At 38.3% G+C, this 21,956-nt stretch overlaps 1 protein-coding gene across 1 annotated transcript; it reads right to left on the bottom strand.

Annotated features, from left to right (window-relative positions):
- Positions 1-3,660: 3,660 nt before the first annotated feature.
- On the bottom strand, positions 3,661-5,000 carry LOC113280074. The gene is made up of 3 exons (XM_026528720.1): positions 4,917-5,000; positions 4,416-4,775; positions 3,661-3,902 (listed from the first exon to the last, which is right to left on the bottom strand). Exons 1-3 carry the CDS (start codon positions 4,998-5,000, stop codon positions 3,837-3,839), a joined length of 510 nt encoding a protein of 169 aa, XP_026384505.1. The 3' UTR covers positions 3,661-3,836.
- Positions 5,001-21,956: the final 16,956 nt, after the last annotated feature.

The raw sequence follows: 21,956 nt of genomic DNA, 5'->3' as shown, positions 1-21,956 counted from the left end.
CCCCCTTTGAAAAATCCCAGCACACCTTTGATTTACTACTTGAACTTGAGAGTTTGCCCTTTGAGAAAATTTGGCTCCTAATATCAGACTTGCATTCATCATACTCTGGGGAAAATCACAAGTCCTTTGGTGGCGCATGATTGATATCAAATTTATTGAGGAGAAGTTTCCACACCTATTGCAGAAGGGTGTGGTGGTATATACCATGTCCATATTACGAGGAATAGACACTAACCGACCATTCTCTGTCAACTCACGAATAACTCTGTCGATGTCCATGAAGAAATCGGTGTTGTTTTTGTTCCACTTTGGAGAGTATCTGAATCGTTCAAATCAAGGCTAAGAACATGCAAGTGGAGCTGTGTCATGGTAGGAATCGCATGGAAGCCCATGCGAACGGCATTCCATTGGTTTTTTGCTAAGAACTCGTTTGCTAACTCTGTACCTGTAACTCTCATCTTCTCCAATAAAGGGATATCCCTCTCTGTAAGGGAACTAGGACCGAGCAAATCCTCCCTTCTGGCGACCACAAGCACATGATAATTTGCTTTTTTATTTGCATTAGCAATCACCATAATATCATCAGAGATGACATCAATAACATCTTCCTTATATGTTCCATCAGGAGCGTATGGATATTTAGCAAGCCGGCAAAACTTGTCCTTAGTCCTCCTCCTTTGAAACTTTTTTACTTCTAAGACTTTTAAACGCACAAGACATCTCGAAGACAAACAGAAATTCTATGATATATCAAGAAAAGAGATACAGAAGGTAGAGAACTCATCAAGTATTTATAGCCGAGGGAACTGGCTAGTTTCCTAAACACTTGTGTTAAGTTTCCTAAATTCGGCCGCTCTCTGAATTTCCAAATTACTTGATTCATCACACAAATAGGATTAGGGGGGTGTGGTTTTAGAGAGTTATCAACTGTAACCCTAACCGCGTCATCTCTTTCCATAAACAGGCTTTGCAAAAGATCAAGCAACAACAAAATCCATACACACAACTTCACCTCTAACTAAACCGAATTCTGTCTCTGATTCTTGTCCCCGATTATTGTTTTGAATCTGTACGTTTCATGAGATGATCAAGTCTACCAAATTCTCAAAAACCATGCTATCATCTTAATGTACGTTTTAGCATGATCGATCAGGTTTTTCACCCATGCATCATAAAATTCTCTTCTTCCTCGGCAAAATGGCCAGGCAGCTCCACTAAAGGGATTCGAACTCCGAATATATTCTTGTAATGCACCACATATAACTAAAAACTACTTAACCCCGCAAACCCTGGTGTGCATTTGAAGTTCAGTACATAAATTGACAATATACGAAGGAAGAGCATTAAGGCAAGTTTAATAAAATTAGATTACAGTACATTACAGACAATTCCACATTACCGGTTATAAGGCCTCGCTGCATATGGAACAATAAGAACTGCGCTTGGGATGCATGCTTCTAATCTTCCTCAGGGAGGAACTGCACCACATCATTATATTATGGAATTTCAGTCCATTACTTTTATCCATGAAAGTGTTTTTCTTTTGTTATTTTGCGGTTATTTATTTGGTCAATTCCTCATGGTCTCTTGTAGTTTCCTTCTTATTTCAATAAATTTCTCATTCTTTACCACCATCTATCATTTCAGTAAACTCACCTGATCTGACAAATTGGATGCACAAAATATCAGCTCACAGTTTCATGGTCTTACCAGTACTGCAATTTGGTACCCCCTAGCCATTGAGATCTGAAAGAAGTTAAAACATAGAGTACATGACTGGCCTAGAAATGGAGAATTATAAGAATGCATTTTTATAGATTATCTGCAAATTGTAAGAATTAACTCCCACTACAGTTCAGTAGATTAAAACTGAATGTTCAGATGAAGATACAAAACATAGGAGCACTGATGATGTTTTCAACACTAACTGGGATATTATCCTTTTAATAAACCTATCTCTTCCTAATGCTCCCATCAAGCATATTACATGAAAGATCGTTTCCAGAAATATCAGTACCAGTACCAGTGTGTATATTACCTTCAAACTAAAATGTAGATAGCACCACATCATGATGTATTCATTGACTAGAATTCATGATGTTCTATATATCTACCCTAGCTACCATTCGATTGGAATAACTGAATCTGCAGCATCCAAAGAGACAAGACTGTCAATATGAGTTGATGTTATTGTGAATTCATCACCTTCAAATCCCTTCCTTTTAAACCGCCTCCAGTTACCTGAACGTATATTGTAAATATACGGTGTTGTATGTTTGCACACACCATCATATGCTATCAATTCTCCTGTCATCTTGATGTATTCAATTTCTGAGTATAAATTCCAGTGACGATACTCCGGAGACGTCATTGAGTGCTTTTTAACCCAACGTTTGGTATCATAGTTAAGCTCCCATATGAAGGCCCCATTGCTTATTGACAAAGAATCAAACAGGCATAAACGTCCTTCCAACTCAAAAAGTTGAAACACATATTCGACGCGTTTCCAATTCGGTAATGTCACATGGTGCTAAATTCCTCGGTTTCTATATTCAATGACATTATTGAATGCGATAGGCTTGGGGAAACACCGTTATCTAACCTGTGCATGGCAGAATCAACCATCCAGTAAAATGTTCTGTTGATAAATACACGCGTTGTTTTTACTCTACTTGGACCATAATGGAACGTACCAACACTTCTTTTACGTTTAGTTCTTTAACAAACAATCTGAAACTCCCACATCTGCTTACAAGCTAATCCATACAATACGTCATTTGAGTTAGTATGCTTCCAAAGCTGGAAGATGCACCTTGCTGGAAGTCTAGTAAATATGTTGGTGACGATGATATCTAAAGGAAGATCAGGGAGAGGACGACCCTTCTCGAATGCTCTCACTTCTGCTCGAACTCGTTCCCAATCCTTTGCTGAAAGTCTAACAGTAAGTGTGTTGGTGATGGTACCAACAACAGGATTAAGATAAACAGGACCCTCCTCCTTAATCGCTTCAACACAATCCTTTGATTTCTTTTTACTCCTTTTATCCCAAAGGATTGGAACCCAAGCAATGCATGGATGTTGCTTACCCATTTGATGAGATATAAAAATCTCACAATCAACCCAGAATTCTCTTAGTTAATTTAACATACACTTGGTGTACAGACTCCAGGTTTTGCAATATTCAATACCAAGGATTCATCAAACAAGAAAATCCCATACCAAGATGCTAATATGAGAAGTGGATGGAATGCTTACCAAGATTCAACAGTGCCTTTGTAGAATATCTCCAAACAAACGAATGCAACCAATTCAGCAGCAACTCTCGACAACCAATCTAAAACTATTGCTTTCTTAAAAAAAATAAGTTTACCAGTAGAGCAGAGAGAAACCTGGTGATTGCATACACAGGTTGCCATGTTAATATTAAGACCAGCTAGTAAGAGCAAAGAAACGATAGACAACTACCTTTAAAAAAATAAGTTTACCACTAGAACAGAAAACTTAGCCGGATATCAAAAGACGGGTAGAAAGGCAAGAAATATCAAAAGAACTTCAAGAACAACTGTAAAGGTTGCTGATGAAAATAGGAATACAACTGAAAACTAATAAACCAGAAACTAATAGCTGATTATTTGTAAAGAGCTCCTAACTAAACCATGATGGAAGCGACAGGAAAAAACAGCTACAGAAAGTTCACTACAAGAAAAGTGGTGTATGGCACCACGGACGATAACCCTCGGCAGACAACAAAGCCTTTGTTACAAGCATAGAATATGGGAAAAGGTAACTACTTCTTCAAGTTAGACATTAAACATGTACAATAACCCTCGGCAGCCTCAGCAGTCAGCATCGCTGCCTGCAACATCATCTTTTTCTTCGTCATCACTCATCTCAGGCGGACCCTGGAAAGAAATTGAAAAAAAATAAGACGGATATCAAAAGATAATTGACCACATACATAATTGCTTAAAACAACACAGAAGAACAAGACTAGAATGGAGGGCAGAACTAAAGCGAATAAAATTCTCATATAAATTTGTACTAAAGAAAAGAGATTAAAGGTGCTAACAACAGGATTTGCATACAACAAAGTCTTTATTACAAGCACACATACTAGAGAGAATATGGGAATAACCATGTAATACAACCACCTAAGATATCTATAAAAAAGGAATAAAACTGTTTTTAGATAATTCAATGCATCCCTTGAAAACTACAAAACTACTTGGTGACTAGAATGGATTAGATTGAAGGTTGATGGATCAGATAAAAGGTTGGCGTACCAAAAAGATTAGCCTAACGATATAATGCAGATGTAAAGCAGCGTTGAGTTGTAGATGGACCAAAAACATTGTTGAAAAGATATCTGCCTATCTAGCCTAATAATCTATGATTTGTTCTGCATTTAGGGTTACCTGCCAATCGGGGAATTCAAACACGCAACTTGTTGAAGCTCTCGGAAGGCTTGGTATCTCCACCATAAGTTCTTCCTTTCTCTTCGTATTTAAAGAGTGATCACAGTTGGAAATGGACATTGTTTGCAAAGCTTTTGCATTCTTCAAAATCAGTTTCACCCATCTCATCTCCATTGGATTCCCCATGAACTCTGTGAAGTCAACAGATTGAAGGTATAGAAATAAGCATTCAGGATCAGTCACCATGTCAAGTGTCCAATCATCATCTTCTGTGCCATGGTTGTCTACATCCTCGGCAGCCTCAGCATCGCTGCCTGCAACATCATGTTCTTCTTCGTCGTCACTAATGTCAGGCGGATCCTGGAAAGAAATTGAAAAAGATAAGACGAATATCAAAAGATAATTGACCACATACATAATTGGTTAACTAATCTATCCCAGGTCTTGTTATATAAGTCAATGATGGAATGCATGGAAAACTGAAAGTCCTGTAAAACTTGCCTTCTCAAACACAAGTGACTCCAGATTAGGTGTTGCTTTGAGCAAAGCAACTAGTGCTTTATCATCGGTTACTTCCTCCAACATGGTAAGTTTCTCGGCATTATGACATTAGGCAACTTTTCTAAAAGATCGTCTGCGAAGGAGAGAGCCTATTCATGACAAGGCAATATCAAAAGATAAATAAACTTTATGGAGTTTAGTTAAATATAGAAAAAAAGAAGAAGCATAAACTACTCTATATTTAGCAGTAGGCAAGAATACCTGTAGGGTATCATCAGAAACACTTAGGAGTTCTACATTTGCAATGGCTCGAAGAAACTGTCTTATTGCTGCACCATGACCCTTCCATTGCTCCTTTGTTGCGACATACTGTTTAAAGCGAAATTCGACATCTGCTTTAATTAGTAATGGGAAGGTTGTCAGAACATACTCCTTGGCAATACTACCATTGTAATGAAAAGTCTCCAGATTTGGTGCATCAACTTTGAGAATACAATCTCCTAATCCGTCATCCTCTCCACGCGGTAACCATTTGTCATCCCAGTTAGCAATGTAAAAGAGTTTCAGTGTAGGGGCTGAAATACAGAAATATGACATATCGAGCCAACTGCAATGTTCGATAATGATTTCTTCAAGGCCTGGGGAATTGGGAAAGTGATTCTCATTCCAGTTTTCACCGCTGAATTCAACACCCTCGAGAACAAGACGCTTGAGTTTTGGAAGAGAGATATAGTTAGGAAAGCAGACATTACAGTACATATGTAGCTCCAAGGAAATCAGCGATTCACAAGTAAAAAGAGACTGGGTAACAGTCAGCGGTTCATCCTGAGTTAAATTAAGACTAACTTGTTGAACTCTATGGCTTACAGCATTGGTGATCCATGAATTTACCCTATCTTCATTCAAATGTTTACTCCAGCAGATACGGAACCTTTCTATATTTGCCTGCCGACGACGCAATGTTCCATCTACAAAATCAATGAACTTATTGGTCTTCGAATCAGTGGGATCGTAACCTACTACCGGCTCATAAAATTCAAGGATGGGGAAAGTGGTCCAAATGTAGCTCCATCTTTTAGATAAAACGCTAGTTTGTGCAACATGCTTTATGTTAAGAAATGAGAGGATATGGTGAACCAGTGAGTCTGGTAAGTTGCTTATCCTATCGACTTCTTCCTTCTCCCTCTTATTCAAATCCATGTCTTCTTCGTTTTTACTGCTCAATGAAAATAACTGAAAGTTTAGCAGAGATTATTGTAACTTGACTAATGTTAGGTGTATGTTTCTCTGAAAAATGTTGGCGCAATGCGGAAATGTGATGGGTTTATGGAAATGTATTTAGGAAGAGAGGTTGGTTAATTGAAAGGTGAGGCTTATATTAATATGAAAATGAAAATATTACAAGAGGCTTGTGTAGCAACTTTGGCTTACACTAGTTGTTTACAAAGAGGCACTTTGGCTCTTACTCTAAACTCTAGCTCTCACTCTTACTACTTACTCACTCACTTGAGTTGTGGATGATCAAAATGAAACCATGGAGTGCCTATTTATAGGCCTAGTGAAGAAAACTCTAGAAATGAAAATTCTAGAGACTATGATCTACTATGCCTTAAGAGAATTCTAGAGAAAGAATTCTCTAGATTACATGTGACTAAAAAGAAGACTCTAGAGGCCCAAAAACTCTAGAATGTATTGGGCTTTACCTAGTCTAGGGAACTTCAAGATTATTCTAGAATAATGATCACAAATTAATTTTTATTTTTAACACTCCCTCTTAATTTGTGATGTTGAGCTTTTCTCTGAAATGATTGAACTTATCCACCGTGACTGCTTTCGTGAAAATGTCTGCATTTTGTTCTTGTGTTGGACAGAATTGGAGCTCGATTTCCTTGTCTTCTACAAGCTCTCTGATGAAGTGGTGTCGTAGCTCTATGTGCTTCGTCCTTCCGTGGAAGACTGGATTTTTTGTCATTGCAATTGTAGACATATTGTCACAGTAGATAGTCGTCGGCTGCATTGCCTTTGTTGTAGGTCGGTCATTATTCTTCTTAGCCACACTGCTTCACATGCTGCACTTGTTGATGCTATGTACTCTGCTTCGGCTGACGATAATGCCACCGTGCTTTGCTTTTTAGAACTCCAAGAGATAACTTTTGTTCCCATACAGAAAACATAGCCTGATGTGCTCTTTCGGTCTTCAATAGAACCTGCCCAATCGCTATCTGTGAAGCCAATTAAATCATTATCTTTTTCTTTTGTATACTTGATGCCAAAATCCTTCGTTCCCTTGATATACCGAAGAATTCTCTTTGCGGCTGCATAGTGTAACTTGCTTGGCTCGCTCATAAACCGAGAAACAATACTGGTTGCATTGACGATGTCTGGCCTTGTATTTGTTAAGTAGATCAGTGAGCCGACTAGACTTCTGAATAAGGTTGGATCAACTTTTGTCGCTCCATCATTTTTTACCAATTTCTCATTGGTACCCATTGGAGTTGCAATTGGTTTGCAATCCATCATGTTGAACCTTTTCAGTAAGTCTTCCGCATATTTTTCTTGAGAAATGAATATTTCTTCTGGAGATTGTTTTACTTGAATCCCAAGAAAATATCGCATAAGTCCTAAGTCTGTCATCTCATATTCTTTCATCATCTCCTTCTTAAAATTTTCTGCCATCTCTTGTTTTGTGCTGGCGTAAATTAAATCATCAACGTAGAGACAGACAATTAGGAAATCCGTACCTTGTTTTTTAATGTAGAGGGATGGCTCACTTGGACTTTTCTGAAATCCATTATCTCGGAAATACTTGTCGATTTTGCTGTTCCATGCACGCGGTGCTTGCTTCAGGCCATATAGTGCTTTCCGTAGACGATAAACCATTTTTTCTTTTCCTTTTCGGACATATCCTTGTGGTTGTTCAACGTACACCTCTTCTTCAAGTTCTCCATTCAGGAACGCTGACTTTACGTCCAATTGGTGGACTTTCATTTTGAGTTGAGCTGCCAAGGCTAACACCATCCGAATTGTTTCCATGCGAGCGACTGGGGCGAATGTCTCGTTGTAGTCAATTCCTGGTTGCTGGGAATATCCTTTTGCAACTAGCCTTGCTTTGTGCTTTTGAATTGACCCATCTTCATTATATTTTGTCTTGTAGACCCATTTCAGACCAATTATTTCTTTATCAACTGGCTGATTGACGAGCTCCCATGTCTTATTTTTCTCAATTACTCGCATTTCTTCGTCCATGGCGTTTCTCCATTTTTCTTCTTTTGCCGCTTCCTCATATTTTTGAGGTTCTAGTGCTATAAAAGCACAATTAGATACATTATAAATATCTCTTAGGGAACGCACCTTTCTAGGTGGGGCACTTGAGTCAGATGAGCTTGGACTTTGTTGTGTTGGACTAGGAGATCTCGGGCTTGCTGGTGGAGTGTTTTCTTCTTGGTGTGACAGATATGGCTCTTCTTCGATGAGTAGTGGAGACTCGTGGTTATCTGGTTCATCATTCCAATCCCAAGCTTTGAATTCATCAAAGATAACATCTCTTGATATTACCAGTTCCTTTGTATCTGGATTTAGAAGTCTATAGGCTTTAGACTCCTCGCTATATCCGATGAATATAAGCTTTTCTCCTTTTTCATCGAACTTTTCTCTATGTTGGGATGGAATATGTGAGTATGCTACACAACCAAAAATTCTGAAAGAAGTTACCTCAGGCTTTTTCTTATGCCATCCCTCGTATGGAGTTTTATTGTGAACCGCTTTTGTTGGCGAGCGATTAAGGATGTACACTACTGTGTTGACTGCTTCCGCCCAGTAGGTGTTGGGTAGCTTCCTTGCTTTTAGCATACTGCGAGCCATTTCCACGATCGTGCGATTTTTCCTTTCCGCAACGCCGTTTTGTTGTGGAGTGTATCGGACGGTGAGCTCCTTTTTAATTCCATTTTCTTTGCAGTAGTTGATAAACTCTTTTGAAGTAAATTCTCCACCACGGTCTGTACGGAAAACTTTCAATTGATGGCCACTTTGCTTCTCTGCCAGCGCCTTGAATTCTAGGAATTTAGTGAATGCCTCGGACTTTTGCCCAAGAATGTACACCCACATCATCCTGGTATAATCGTCCACGAATAAGAGAAAATATCTTCTGTTGTTGAGTGAAGTTGTTCTTGTCGGACCGCATATATCAGCGTGCACCAATTCGAGGGGCCTTCTTGCTCTCCACGATGTCTTCGTAAATGGAAGTCTATGAAACTTCCCTAGAATACAACCTTCACATACTTTATCTCCACCGTCGATATTGGGAAGACCAATTACCATGCCTTTTGATTTTAGAACCTTTAAGGATCTGTAGTTGAGATGCCCGTATCTCAAATGCCATAGCTTTCCTTCGTCAATATGGTTGGTACTCATTGCACAATTTTCAATTGATGGCATAGATAGGGGAAAGACAAAATTTCCTGACATTTTTACTTTTGCCACCAATTGATTATTAATTTTATCGTAAATTGTGCATTCTCCGTCTTCGAAATGTAGTGAGTACCCTTTTCTTATGAGTTGTCCAACACTTAATAAATTTTGAGCTAGGCCAGGAACATAAAGAACATCAGATATGTATCGAGTTTTACCTGACCTTGTATGTACGGATATGACTCCTCTTCCTTCAACATTCTGGAACTTTCCATCTCCAAGTTTGACTGGCGGAATCTCTTGTTCCTCCAATTTTACGAAATATTCTTTGTTTCCTGTCATATGGCTGCTGCATCCGCTGTCGACATACCATATACCTTGCGATTCTTGTTGCGAGGTGAGGCAGGAATAGAATACTTGATTCTGAGAATTGTTTTTCTCGGAATAGTTTGCTTCATTAAGCCAACAATCTTTCTCCATGTGATTTAATTTATCACACTTGGTGCACTTATACTTGCAATCTTCAGTTGCATGTCCAAAATTTTTGCAAACATTGCATCGGAGATTTGAGGAGTTATTTTTTCCGTACCTTTGATTGTTGTTTCTATAACCTCCTTTTCCTTTTCCACGTCCGCGGTAGAAATTACTGGGTCTTTGATTTGACGTCGACCCTTTCTCATACTGCGAGTTGGATGATGATCCCCCTCTAGAGCTTTCTTTTTTGGCTTCTGTATTTTTCTTCTCACTGAAATTTATTTTTGATTGAAATGCCTGCTCCAATGGTTGCTCCGCGAACCTATTTATTCTTTTCTCGTGCGCCTCGAGTGAACCCATTAATTCATGTACCGAGAGAGTCGATAAATTTTTTGATTCTTCAATGGCAGCGACGATATGATCAAATTTGAATGGTAAGCTTCTTAATATCTTTTCTACCACTCTTTTATTTTCAATGGTATCTCCATAACTACTGATTTGATTTACTATGCCAGTAACTCTTGAGAAGAAGTTCTGGATAGTTTCATTTTCTTTCATAAGTAAATTATCAAAATCTCGCCATAAATTTTGTAGTTTAATGGAGATTACCTTTTCTGATCCTTGGAATGCTACTTTGAGAATATTCCAGGCCTCCTGTGAAGTTTTTGCCACCGAAATTCGAGGAAAAATAGCTTTGCTTACGCCCTGTTGTAGAAACAGTAATGCTTTAGCATCTTTCTTCTTATTTTCCTTATACTCCTTTTTCTCTGCGTCCGTCCATGACGACAGAGTTTCTGCCGACTCTGGTACTTTATAACCTTCTTCTATAAAATCCCATAGGTCTTGTGAAATGAATACTGTCTTCATTTGTAGACTCCAATAATCGTAACTCTCACCATCAAAAATTGGAATTAGACTTTGGGCATAGTTGAAACCTTGAATATTTTGGTTAATTGCCATGTGTAGAGTTTTAGGATTACTGGGTTAGGTTTGCTCTGATACCAAATTTGTTGGCGCAATGCGGAAATGTGATGGGTTTATGGAAATGTATTTAGGAAGAGAGGTTGGTTAATTGAAAGGTGAGGCTTATATTAATATGAAAATGAAAATATTACAAGAGGCTTGTGTAGCAACTTTGGCTTACACTAGTTGTTTACAAAGAGGCACTTTGGCTCTTACTCTAAACTCTAGCTCTCACTCTTACTACTTACTCACTCACTTGAGTTGTGGATGATCAAAATGAAACCATGGAGTGCCTATTTATAGGCCTAGTGAAGAAAACTCTAGAAATGAAAATTCTAGAGACTATGATCTACTATGCCTTAAGAGAATTCTAGAGAAAGAATTCTCTAGATTACATGTGACTAAAAAGAAGACTCTAGAGGCCCAAAAACTCTAGAATGTATTGGGCTTTACCTAGTCTAGGGAACTTCAAGATTATTCTAGAATAATGATCACAAATTAATTTGTATTTTTAACACTCCCTCTTAATTTGTGATGTTGAGCTTTTCTCTGAAATGATTGAACTTATCCACCGTGACTGCTTTCGTGAAAATGTCTGCATTTTGTTCTTGTGTTGGACAGAATTGGAGCTCGATTTCCTTGTCTTCTACAAGCTCTCTGATGAAGTGGTGTCGTAGCTCTATGTGCTTCGTCCTTCCGTGGAAGACTGGATTTTTTGTCATTGCAATTGTAGACCTATTGTCACAGTAGATAGTCGTCGGCTGCATTTGCCTTTGTTGTAGGTTGGTCATTATTCTTCTTAGCCACACTGCTTCACATGCTGCACTTGTTGATGCTATGTACTCTGCTTCGGCTGACGATAATGCCACCGTGCTTTGCTTTTTATAACTCCAAGAGATAACTTTTGTTCCCATACAGAAAACATAGCCTGATGTGCTCTTTCGGTCTTCAATAGAACCTGCCCAATCGCTATCTGTGAAGCCAATTAAATCATTATCTTTTTCTTTTGTATACTTGATGCCAAAATCCTTCGTTCCCTTGATATACCGAAGAATTCTCTTTGCGGCTGCATAGTGTAACTTGCTTGGCTCGCTCATAAACCGAGAAACAATACTGGTTGCATTGACGATGTCTGGCCTTGTATTTGTTAAGTAGATCAGTGAGCCGACTAGACTTCTGAATAAGGTTGGATCAACTTTTGTCGCTCCATCATTTTTTACCAATTTCTCATTGGTACCCATTGGAGTTGCAATTGGTTTGCAATCCATCATGTTGAACCTTTTCAGTAAGTCTTCCGCATATTTTTCTTGAGAAATGAATATTTCTTCTGGAGATTGTTTTACTTGAATCCCAAGAAAATATCGCATAAATCCTAAGTCTGTCATCTCATATTCTTTCATCATCTCCTTCTTAAATTTTTCTGTCATCTCTTGTTTTGTACTGGCATAAATTAAATCATCAACATAGAGACAGACAATTAGGAAGTCCGTACCTTGTTTTCTGATGTAGAGTGATGGCTCACTTGGACTTTTCTCAAATCCATTATCTCGGAAATACTTGTCGATTTTGCTGTTCCATGCACGCGGTGCTTGCTTAAGACCGTATAGTGCTTTGCGGAGACGATATACCATTTTTTCTTTTCCTTTTCGGATATATCCTTGAGGTTGTTCAACATACACCTCTTCTTCTAGTTCTCCGTTTAGGAACGCCGACTTTACGTCTAATTGGTAGACTTTCATTTTGAGTTGAGCTGCCAAAGCTAACACCATCCGAATTGTTTCCATGCGAGCGACTGGGGCGAATGTCTCGTTGTAGTCAATTCCTGGTTGCTGGGAATATCCTTTTGCAACTAGCCTTGCTTTGTGCTTTTGAATTGACCCATCTTCATTATATTTTGTCTTGTAGACCCATTTCAGACCAATTATTTCTTTATCAACTGGCTGATTGACGAGCTCCCATGTCTTATTTTTCTCAATTACTCGCATTTCTTCGTCCATGGCGTTTCTCCATTTTTCTTCTTTTGCCGCTTCCTCATATTTTTGAGGTTCTAGTGCTATAAAAGCACAATTAGATACATTATAAATATCTCTTAGGGAACGCACCTTTCTAGGTGGGGCACTTGAGTCAGATGAGCTTGGACTTTGTTGTGTTGGACTAGGAGATCTCGGGCTTGCTGGTGGAGTATTTTCTTCTTGGTGTGACAGATATGGCTCTTCTTCGATGAGTAGTGGAGACTCGTGGTTATCTGGTTCATCATTCCAATCCCAAGCTTTGAATTCATCAAAGATAACATCTCTTGATATTACCAGTTCCTTTGTATCTGGATTTAGAAGTCTATAGGCTTTAGACTCCTCGCTATATCCGATGAATATAAGCTTTTCTCCTTTTTCATCGAACTTTTCTCTATGTTGGGATGGAATATGTGAGTATGCTACACAACCAAAAATTCTGAAGGAAGTTACCTCAGGCTTTTTCTTATGCCATCCCTCGTATGAAGTTTTATTGTGAACCGCTTTTGTTGGCGAGCGATTAAGGATGTACACTACTTTGTTGACTGCTTCCGCCCAGTAGGTGTTGGGTAGCTTCCTTGCTTTTAGAATAATGCGAGCCATTTCCACGATCGTACGATTTTTCCTTTCCGCGACGCCCTTTTGTTGTGGAGTGTATCGGACGGTGAGCTCCTTTTTAATTCCATTTTCTTTGCAGTAGTTGATAAACTCTTTTGAAGTAAATTCTCCACCACGGTCTGTACGGAAAACTTTCAATTGATGGCCACTTTGCTTCTCTGCCAACGCCTTGAATTCTAGGAATTTAGTGAATGCCTCGGACTTTTGCTCAAGAATGTACACCCACATCATCCTGGTATAATCGTCCACGAATAAGAGAAAATATCTTTTGTTGTTGAGTGAAGTTGTTCTTGTCGGACCGCATATATCAGCGTGCACCAATTCGAGGGGCCTTCTTGCTCTCCACGATGTCTTCGTAAATGGAAGTCTATGAAACTTCCCTACAATACAACCTTCACATACTTTATCTCCACCGTCGATATTGGGAAGACCAATTACCATGCCTTTTGATTTTAGAACCTTTAAGGATCTGTAGTTGAGATGCCCGTATCTCAAATGCCATAGCTTTCCTTCGTCAATATGGTTGGTACTCATTGCACAATTTTCAATTGATGGCATAGATAGAGGAAAGACAAAATTTCCTGACATTTTTACTTTTGCCACCAATTGATTATTAATTTTATCGTAAATTGTGCATTCTCCGTCTTCGAAATGTAGTGAGTACCCTTTTCTTATAAGTTGTCCAACACTTAATAAATTTTGAGCTAGGCCAGGAACATAAAGAACATCATATATGTATCGAGTTTTATCTGACCTTGTACGTACGGATATGACTCCTCTTCCTTCAACATTCTGGAACTTTCCATCTCCAAGTTTGACTGGCGGAATCTCTTGTTCCTCCAATTTTACGAAATATTCTTTGTTTCCTGTCATATGGCTGCTGCATCCGCTGTCGACGTACCATATACCTTGCGATTCTTGTTGCGAGGTGAGGCAGGAATAGAATACTTGATTCTGAGAATTGTTTTTCTCGGAATAGTTTGCTTCATTAAGCCAACAATCTTTCTCCATGTGATTTAATTTATCACACTTGGTGCACTTATACTTGCAATCTTCAGTTGCATGTCCAAAATTTTTGCAAACATTGCATCGGAGATTTGAGGAGTTATTTTTTCCGTACCTTTGATTGTTGTTTCTATAACCTCCTTTTCCTTTTCCACGTCCGCGGGAGTAATTTCTGGGTCCTTGATTTGACGTCGACCCTTTCTCATACTGCGAGTTGGATGATGATCCCCCTCTAGAGCTTTCTTTTTTGGCTTCTGTATTTTTCTTCTCACTGAAATTTATTTTTGATTGAAATGCCTGCTCCAATGGTTGCTCCGCGAACCTATTTATTCTTTTCTCGTGCGCCTCGAGTGAACCCATTAATTCATGTACCGAGAGAGTCGATAAATTTTTTGATTCTTCAATGGCAGCGACGATATGATCAAATTTGAATGGTAAGCTTCTTAATATCTTTTCTACCACTCTTTTATTTCCAATGGTATCTCCATAACTACTGATTTGATTTACTATGCCAGTAACTCTTGAGAAGAAGTTCTGGATAGTTTCATTTTCTTTCATAAGTAAATTATCAAAATCTCGCCATAAATTTTGTAGTTTAATGGAGATTACCTTTTCTGATCCTTGGAATGCTACTTTGAGAATATTCCAGGCCTCCTGTGAAGTTTTTGCCACCGAAATTCGAGGAAAAATAGCTTTGCTTACGCCCTGTTGTAGAAACAGTAATGCTTTAGCATCTTTCTTCTTATTTTCCTTATACTCTTTTTTCTCTGCGTCCGTCCATGACGACAGAGTTTCTGCTGACTCTGGTACTTTATAACCTTCTTCTATAAAATCCCATAGGTCTTGTGAAATGAATAGTGTCTTCATTTGTAGACTCCAATAATCGTAACTCTCACCATCAAAAATTGGAATTAGACTTTGGGCATAGTTGAAACCTTGAATATTTTGGTTAATTGCCATGAGTAGAGTTTTAGGATTACTGGGTTAGGTTTGCTCTGATACCAAATTTGTTGGCGCAATGCGGAAATGTGATGGGTTTATGGAAATGTATTTAGGAAGAGAGGTTGGTTAATTGAAAGGTGAGGCTTATATTAATATGAAAATGAAAATATTACAAGAGGCTTGTGTAGCAACTTTGGCTTACACTAGTTGTTTACAAAGAGACACTTTGGCTCTTACTCTAAACTCTAGCTCTCACTCTTACTACTTACTCACTCACTTGAGTTGTGGATGATCAAAATGAAACCATGGAGTGCCTATTTATAGGCCTAGTGAAGAAAACTCTAGAAATGAAAATTCTAGAGACTATGATCTACTATGCCTTAAGAGAATTCTAGAGAAAGAATTCTCTAGATTACATGTGACTAAAAAGAAGACTCTAGAGGCCCAAAAACTCTAGAATGTATTGGGCTTTACCTAGTCTAGGGAACTTCAAGATTATTCTAGAATAATGATCACAAATTAATTTGTATTTTTAACACTCCCTCTTAATTTGTGATGTTGAGCTTTTCTCTGAAATGATTGAACTTATCCACCGTGACTGCTTTCGTGAAAATGTCTGCATTTTGTTCTTGTGTTGGACAGAATTGGAGCTCGATTTCCTTGTCTTCTACAAGCTCTCTGATGAAGTGGTGTCGTAGCTCTATGTGCTTCGTCCTTCCGTGGAAGACTGGATTTTTTGTCATTGCAATTGTAGACCTATTGTCACAGTAGATAGTCGTCGGCTGCATTTGCCTTTGTTGTAGGTTGGTCATTATTCTTCTTAGCCACACTGCTTCACATGCTGCACTTGTTGATGCTATGTACTCTGCTTCGGCTGACGATAATGCCACCGTGCTTTGCTTTTTATAACTCCAAGAGATAACTTTTGTTCCCATACAGAAAACATAGCCTGATGTGCTCTTTCGGTCTTCAATAGAACCTGCCCAATCGCTATCTGTGAAGCCAATTAAATCATTATCTTTTTCTTTTGTATACTTGATGCCAAAATCCTTCGTTCCCTTGATATACCGAAGAATTCTCTTTGCGGCTGCATAGTGTAACTTGCTTGGCTCGCTCATAAACCGAGAAACAATACTGGTTGCATTGACGATGTCTGGCCTTGTATTTGTTAAGTAGATCAGTGAGCCGACTAGACTTCTGAATAAGGTTGGATCAACTTTTGTCGCTCCATCATTTTTTACCAATTTCTCATTGGTACCCATTGGAGTTGCAATTGGTTTGCAATCCATCATGTTGAACCTTTTCAGTAAGTCTTCCGCATATTTTTCTTGAGAAATGAATATTTCTTCTGGAGATTGTTTTACTTGAATCCCAAGAAAATATCGCATAAGTCCTAAGTCTGTCATCTCATATTCTTTCATCATCTCCTTCTTAAATTTTTCTGTCATCTCTTGTTTTGTACTGGCATAAATTAAATCATCAACATAGAGACAGACAATTAGGAAGTCCGTACCTTGTTTTCTGATGTAGAGTGATGGCTCACTTGGACTTTTCTCAAATCCATTATCTCGGAAATACTTGTCGATTTTGCTATTCCATGCACGCGGTGCTTGCTTAAGACCGTATAGTGCTTTGCGGAGATGATATACCATTTTTTCTTTTCCTTTTCGGATATATCCTTGAGGTTGTTCAACGTACACCTCTTCTTCAAGTTCTCCGTTTAGGAACGCCGACTTTACGTCTAATTGGTAGACTTTCATTTTGAGTTGAGCTGCCAAAGCTAACACCATCCGAATTGTTTCCATGCGAGCGACTGGGGCGAATGTCTCGTTGTAGTCAATTCCTGGTTGCTGGGAATATCCTTTTGCAACTAGCCTTGCTTTGTGCTTTTGAATTGACCCATCTTCATTATATTTTGTCTTGTAGACCCATTTCAGACCAATTATTTCTTTATCAACTGGCTGATTGACGAGCTCCCATGTCTTATTTTTCTCAATTACTCGCATTTCTTCGTCCATGGCGTTTCTCCATTTTTCTTCTTTTGCCGCTTCCTCATATTTTTGAGGTTCTAGTGCTATAAAAGCACAATTAGATACATTATAAATATCTCTTAGGGAACGCACCTTTCTAGGTGGGGCACTTGAGTCAGATGAGCTTGGACTTTGTTGTGTTGGACTAGGAGATCTCGGGCTTGCTGGTGGAGTGTTTTCTTCTTGGTGTGACAGATATGGCTCTTCTTCGATGAGTAGTGGAGACTCGTGGTTATCTGGTTCATCATTCCAATCCCAAGCTTTGAATTCATCAAAGATAACATCTCTTGATATTACCAGTTCCTTTGTATCTGGATTTAGAAGTCTATAGGCTTTAGACTCCTCGCTATATCCGATGAATATAAGCTTTTCTCCTTTTTCATCGAACTTTTCTCTATGTTGGGATGGAATATGTGAGTATGCTACACAACCAAAAATTCTGAAAGAAGTTACCTCAGGCTTTTTCTTATGCCATCCCTCGTATGGAGTTTTATTGTGAACCGCTTTTGTTGGCGAGCGATTAAGGATGTACACTACTGTGTTGACTGCTTCCGCCCAGTAGGTGTTGGGTAGCTTCCTTGCTTTTAGCATACTGCGAGCCATTTCCACGATCGTGCGATTTTTCCTTTCCGCAACGCCGTTTTGTTGTGGAGTGTATCGGACGGTGAGCTCCTTTTTAATTCCATTTTCTTTGCAGTAGTTGATAAACTCTTTTGAAGTAAATTCTCCACCACGGTCTGTACGGAAAACTTTCAATTGATGGCCACTTTGCTTCTCTGCCAGCGCCTTGAATTCTAGGAATTTAGTGAATGCCTCGGACTTTTGCCCAAGAATGTACACCCACATCATCCTGGTATAATCGTCCACGAATAAGAGAAAATATCTTCTGTTGTTGAGTGAAGTTGTTCTTGTCGGACCGCATATATCAGCGTGCACCAATTCGAGGGGCCTTCTTGCTCTCCACGATGTCTTCGTAAATGGAAGTCTATGAAACTTCCCTAGAATACAACCTTCACATACTTTATCTCCACCGTCGATATTGGGAAGACCAATTACCATGCCTTTTGATTTTAGAACCTTTAAGGATCTGTAGTTGAGATGCCCGTATCTCAAATGCCATAGCTTTCCTTCGTCAATATGGTTGGTACTCATTGCACAATTTTCAATTGATGGCATAGATAGGGGAAAGACAAAATTTCCTGACATTTTTACTTTTGCCACCAATTGATTATTAATTTTATCGTAAATTGTGCATTCTCCGTCTTCGAAATGTAGTGAGTACCCTTTTCTTATGAGTTGTCCAACACTTAATAAATTTTGAGCTAGGCCAGGAACATAAAGAACATCAGATATGTATCGAGTTTTACCTGACCTTGTATGTACGGATATGACTCCTCTTCCTTCAACATTCTGGAACTTTCCATCTCCAAGTTTGACTGGCGGAATCTCTTGTTCCTCCAATTTTACGAAATATTCTTTGTTTCCTGTCATATGGCTGCTGCATCCGCTGTCGACATACCATATACCTTGCGATTCTTGTTGCGAGGTGAGGCAGGAATAGAATACTTGATTCTGAGAATTGTTTTTCTCGGAATAGTTTGCTTCATTAAGCCAACAATCTTTCTCCATGTGATTTAATTTATCACACTTGGTGCACTTATACTTGCAATCTTCAGTTGCATGTCCAAAATTTTTGCAAACATTGCATCGGAGATTTGAGGAGTTATTTTTTCCGTACCTTTGATTGTTGTTTCTATAACCTCCTTTTCCTTTTCCACGTCCGCGGTAGAAATTACTGGGTCTTTGATTTGACGTCGACCCTTTCTCATACTGCGAGTTGGATGATGATCCCCCTCTAGAGCTTTCTTTTTTGGCTTCTGTATTTTTCTTCTCACTGAAATTTATTTTTGATTGAAATGCCTGCTCCAATGGTTGCTCCGCGAACCTATTTATTCTTTTCTCGTGCGCCTCGAGTGAACCCATTAATTCATGTACCGAGAGAGTCGATAAATTTTTTGATTCTTCAATGGCAGCGACGATATGATCAAATTTGAATGGTAAGCTTCTTAATATCTTTTCTACCACTCTTTTATTTTCAATGGTATCTCCATAACTACTGATTTGATTTACTATGCCAGTAACTCTTGAGAAGAAGTTCTGGATAGTTTCATTTTCTTTCATAAGTAAATTATCAAAATCTCGCCATAAATTTTGTAGTTTAATGGAGATTACCTTTTCTGATCCTTGGAATGCTACTTTGAGAATATTCCAGGCCTCCTGTGAAGTTTTTGCCACCGAAATTCGAGGAAAAATAGCTTTGCTTACGCCCTGTTGTAGAAACAGTAATGCTTTAGCATATTTCTTCTTATTTTCCCTATACTCCTTTTTCTCTGCGTCCGTCCATGACGATAGAGTTTCTGCCGACTCTGGTACTTTATAACCTTCTTCTATAAAATCCCATAGGTCTTGTGAAATGAATAGTGTCTTCATTTGTAGACTCCAATAATCGTAACTCTCACCATCAAAAATTGGAATTAGACTTTGGGCATAGTTGAAACCTTGAATATTTTGGTTAATTGCCATGGGTAGAGTTTTAGGATTACTGGGTTAGGTTTGCTCTGATACCAAATTTGTTGGCGCAATGCGGAAATGTGATGGGTTTATGGAAATGTATTTAGGAAGAGAGGTTGGTTAATTGAAAGGTGAGGCTTATATTAATATGAAAATGAAAATATTACAAGAGGCTTGTGTAGCAACTTTGGCTTACACTAGTTGTTTACAAAGAGACACTTTGGCTCTTACTCTAAACTCTAGCTCTCACTCTTACTACTTACTCACTCACTTGAGTTGTGGATGATCAAAATGAAACCATGGAGTGCCTATTTATAGGCCTAGTGAAGAAAACTCTAGAAATGAAAATTCTAGAGACTATGATCTACTATGCCTTAAGAGAATTCTAGAGAAAGAATTCTCTAGATTACATGTGACTAAAAAGAAGACTCTAGAGGCCCAAAAACTCTAGAATGTATTGGGCTTTACCTAGTCTAGGGAACTTCAAGATTATTCTAGAATAATGATCACAAATTAATTTGTATTTTTAACAAAAAATTCACTAGCTAGATTCAAACAACTCAGACACTACTATGCATTGTGAAAATTACAATTCAACAGCATGCATCTTTCACTTTAGTTTCGGATAAGAAATCAATAAAAACAAAGTTACCGAAGACATTGTCCATAAAATGCTCTTTATGCATCTTTTATTAAATTTATTAGAAAATTACCGGGACAATTCCATGCCAAAGCTGTAGCCATAATAGACCAAACCCAGGCCGCAAAACTAAAACCCGCCAGATTATGAAACTCAGAAGAGGTCCAAAATCCTTGGAATTGTAATCTTCCATGTTCATGTGATAGATAAAATTAGTATTTGGGGCCCAAATTATTCATAAACTAGACATGATGATTGACGGTATAGAGTTTATCCTACCTAATTTGAACTGGTTGATTTTTTGAACAAACATCCACCTATATGAATTTGTTCGTACAGATATCTATAGTTCGACAAGGAATTTTAAACAGTAGTAGTAGCTAAGGATGCTTCTTCTGGTTAATTTCTAATTCATCTATCTAGATCTTAAATTGAAATAGTGATTCTAGGGTTTATATTCACAAAAAAAAAAGGAGAAAAAAAGAGATTATCTGCAAATTTGAGGTTTGAGTTTCACAGATTCGGAGAGTGGATGACTGAGTGAGTGTAAAAGGAGAAAAAAAGATGAAGCAAATAGATATTGGGGAAAGGGAAAAGTTACAATTTAAGGCTAGTAAGGGTTAGAGGGGTAAAACATGTCGGCCCAGCACAACCTTTGCTCAGGGTGTTGTGTGCCGTGCTGAGCCGAAAATTAAGACTTGCTGTATTGGGTCGTGCTAGAAGCCGTGTTGTACTGTGTTGTGCCAGAAAAGAAAACGTGATGTGTTGTGTCGTGCTGTGCTAGGCACATTTATTTCATGCTTTCCAATATATTAAAGTATTATATGTGTTTTTACGAAATCAAATTAATATAATGATAATGAAATGTCAATAATTGGCTAGAAATAAAATTTTGCAGAATAAGAAAAACAAACTCTGCATCGTCACCCTGACGTATGCTCTTAATTCGATTACATGTTCTTTGAAACTCACAGCCTGAGATTAAACCCTACTAGCTTCAATCAATCTGTTCTTCTTCTAGTGATTCTCATTAGTAGCTACATCACCTATAGATTTTTGTTATCTCTTATTACTATCTCAGATAGAAATTCATTACCAAATTTAAATCATTCACAAAGCATCAACCAAAAGCAAATTTTAACCATTTTTGAAATAAACAGCATACAGTTCATTAAGTTCTACAATAAGAGTTTCCAGATCCGCATCCACCATTATAATCATATCTTTCTATCTAACCTTCATAATTTTGGAGTTACAAAACATCAACATTCTTCCACCAAACCAAAACAGCAGTTTCCAAATCCTAATCATTACAAAGTACCATAACAATACCCAAAAAACCTTAACCAGATCAAACTCCACATATTTCTACCAGAAAGAT

This window comes from Papaver somniferum, chromosome 5 (assembly GCF_003573695.1).
Source record: "Papaver somniferum cultivar HN1 chromosome 5, ASM357369v1, whole genome shotgun sequence".
Classification (NCBI taxonomy): domain Eukaryota; kingdom Viridiplantae; phylum Streptophyta; class Magnoliopsida; order Ranunculales; family Papaveraceae; genus Papaver; species Papaver somniferum.
Note: the sequence above shows the minus strand (reverse complement) of the source record. Positions and strands in the feature narration are given on the sequence as shown.

Excerpts from the sequence above, each read along its gene's own strand:
- LOC113280074 (XM_026528720.1), bottom strand. The coding sequence starts at position 5,000 with ATGTTGGAGGAAGTAACCGATGATAAAGCACTAGTTGCTTTGCTCAAA. Across the intron at positions 4,776-4,916 it reads AGTCACTTGTGTTTGAGAAG|GATCCGCCTGACATTAGTGA; the intron begins GCAAGTTTTACA and ends ATTTCTTTCCAG. Across the intron at positions 3,903-4,415 it reads TTGAATTCCCCGATTGGCAG|GGTCCGCCTGAGATGAGTGA; the intron begins GTAACCCTAAAT and ends ATTTCTTTCCAG.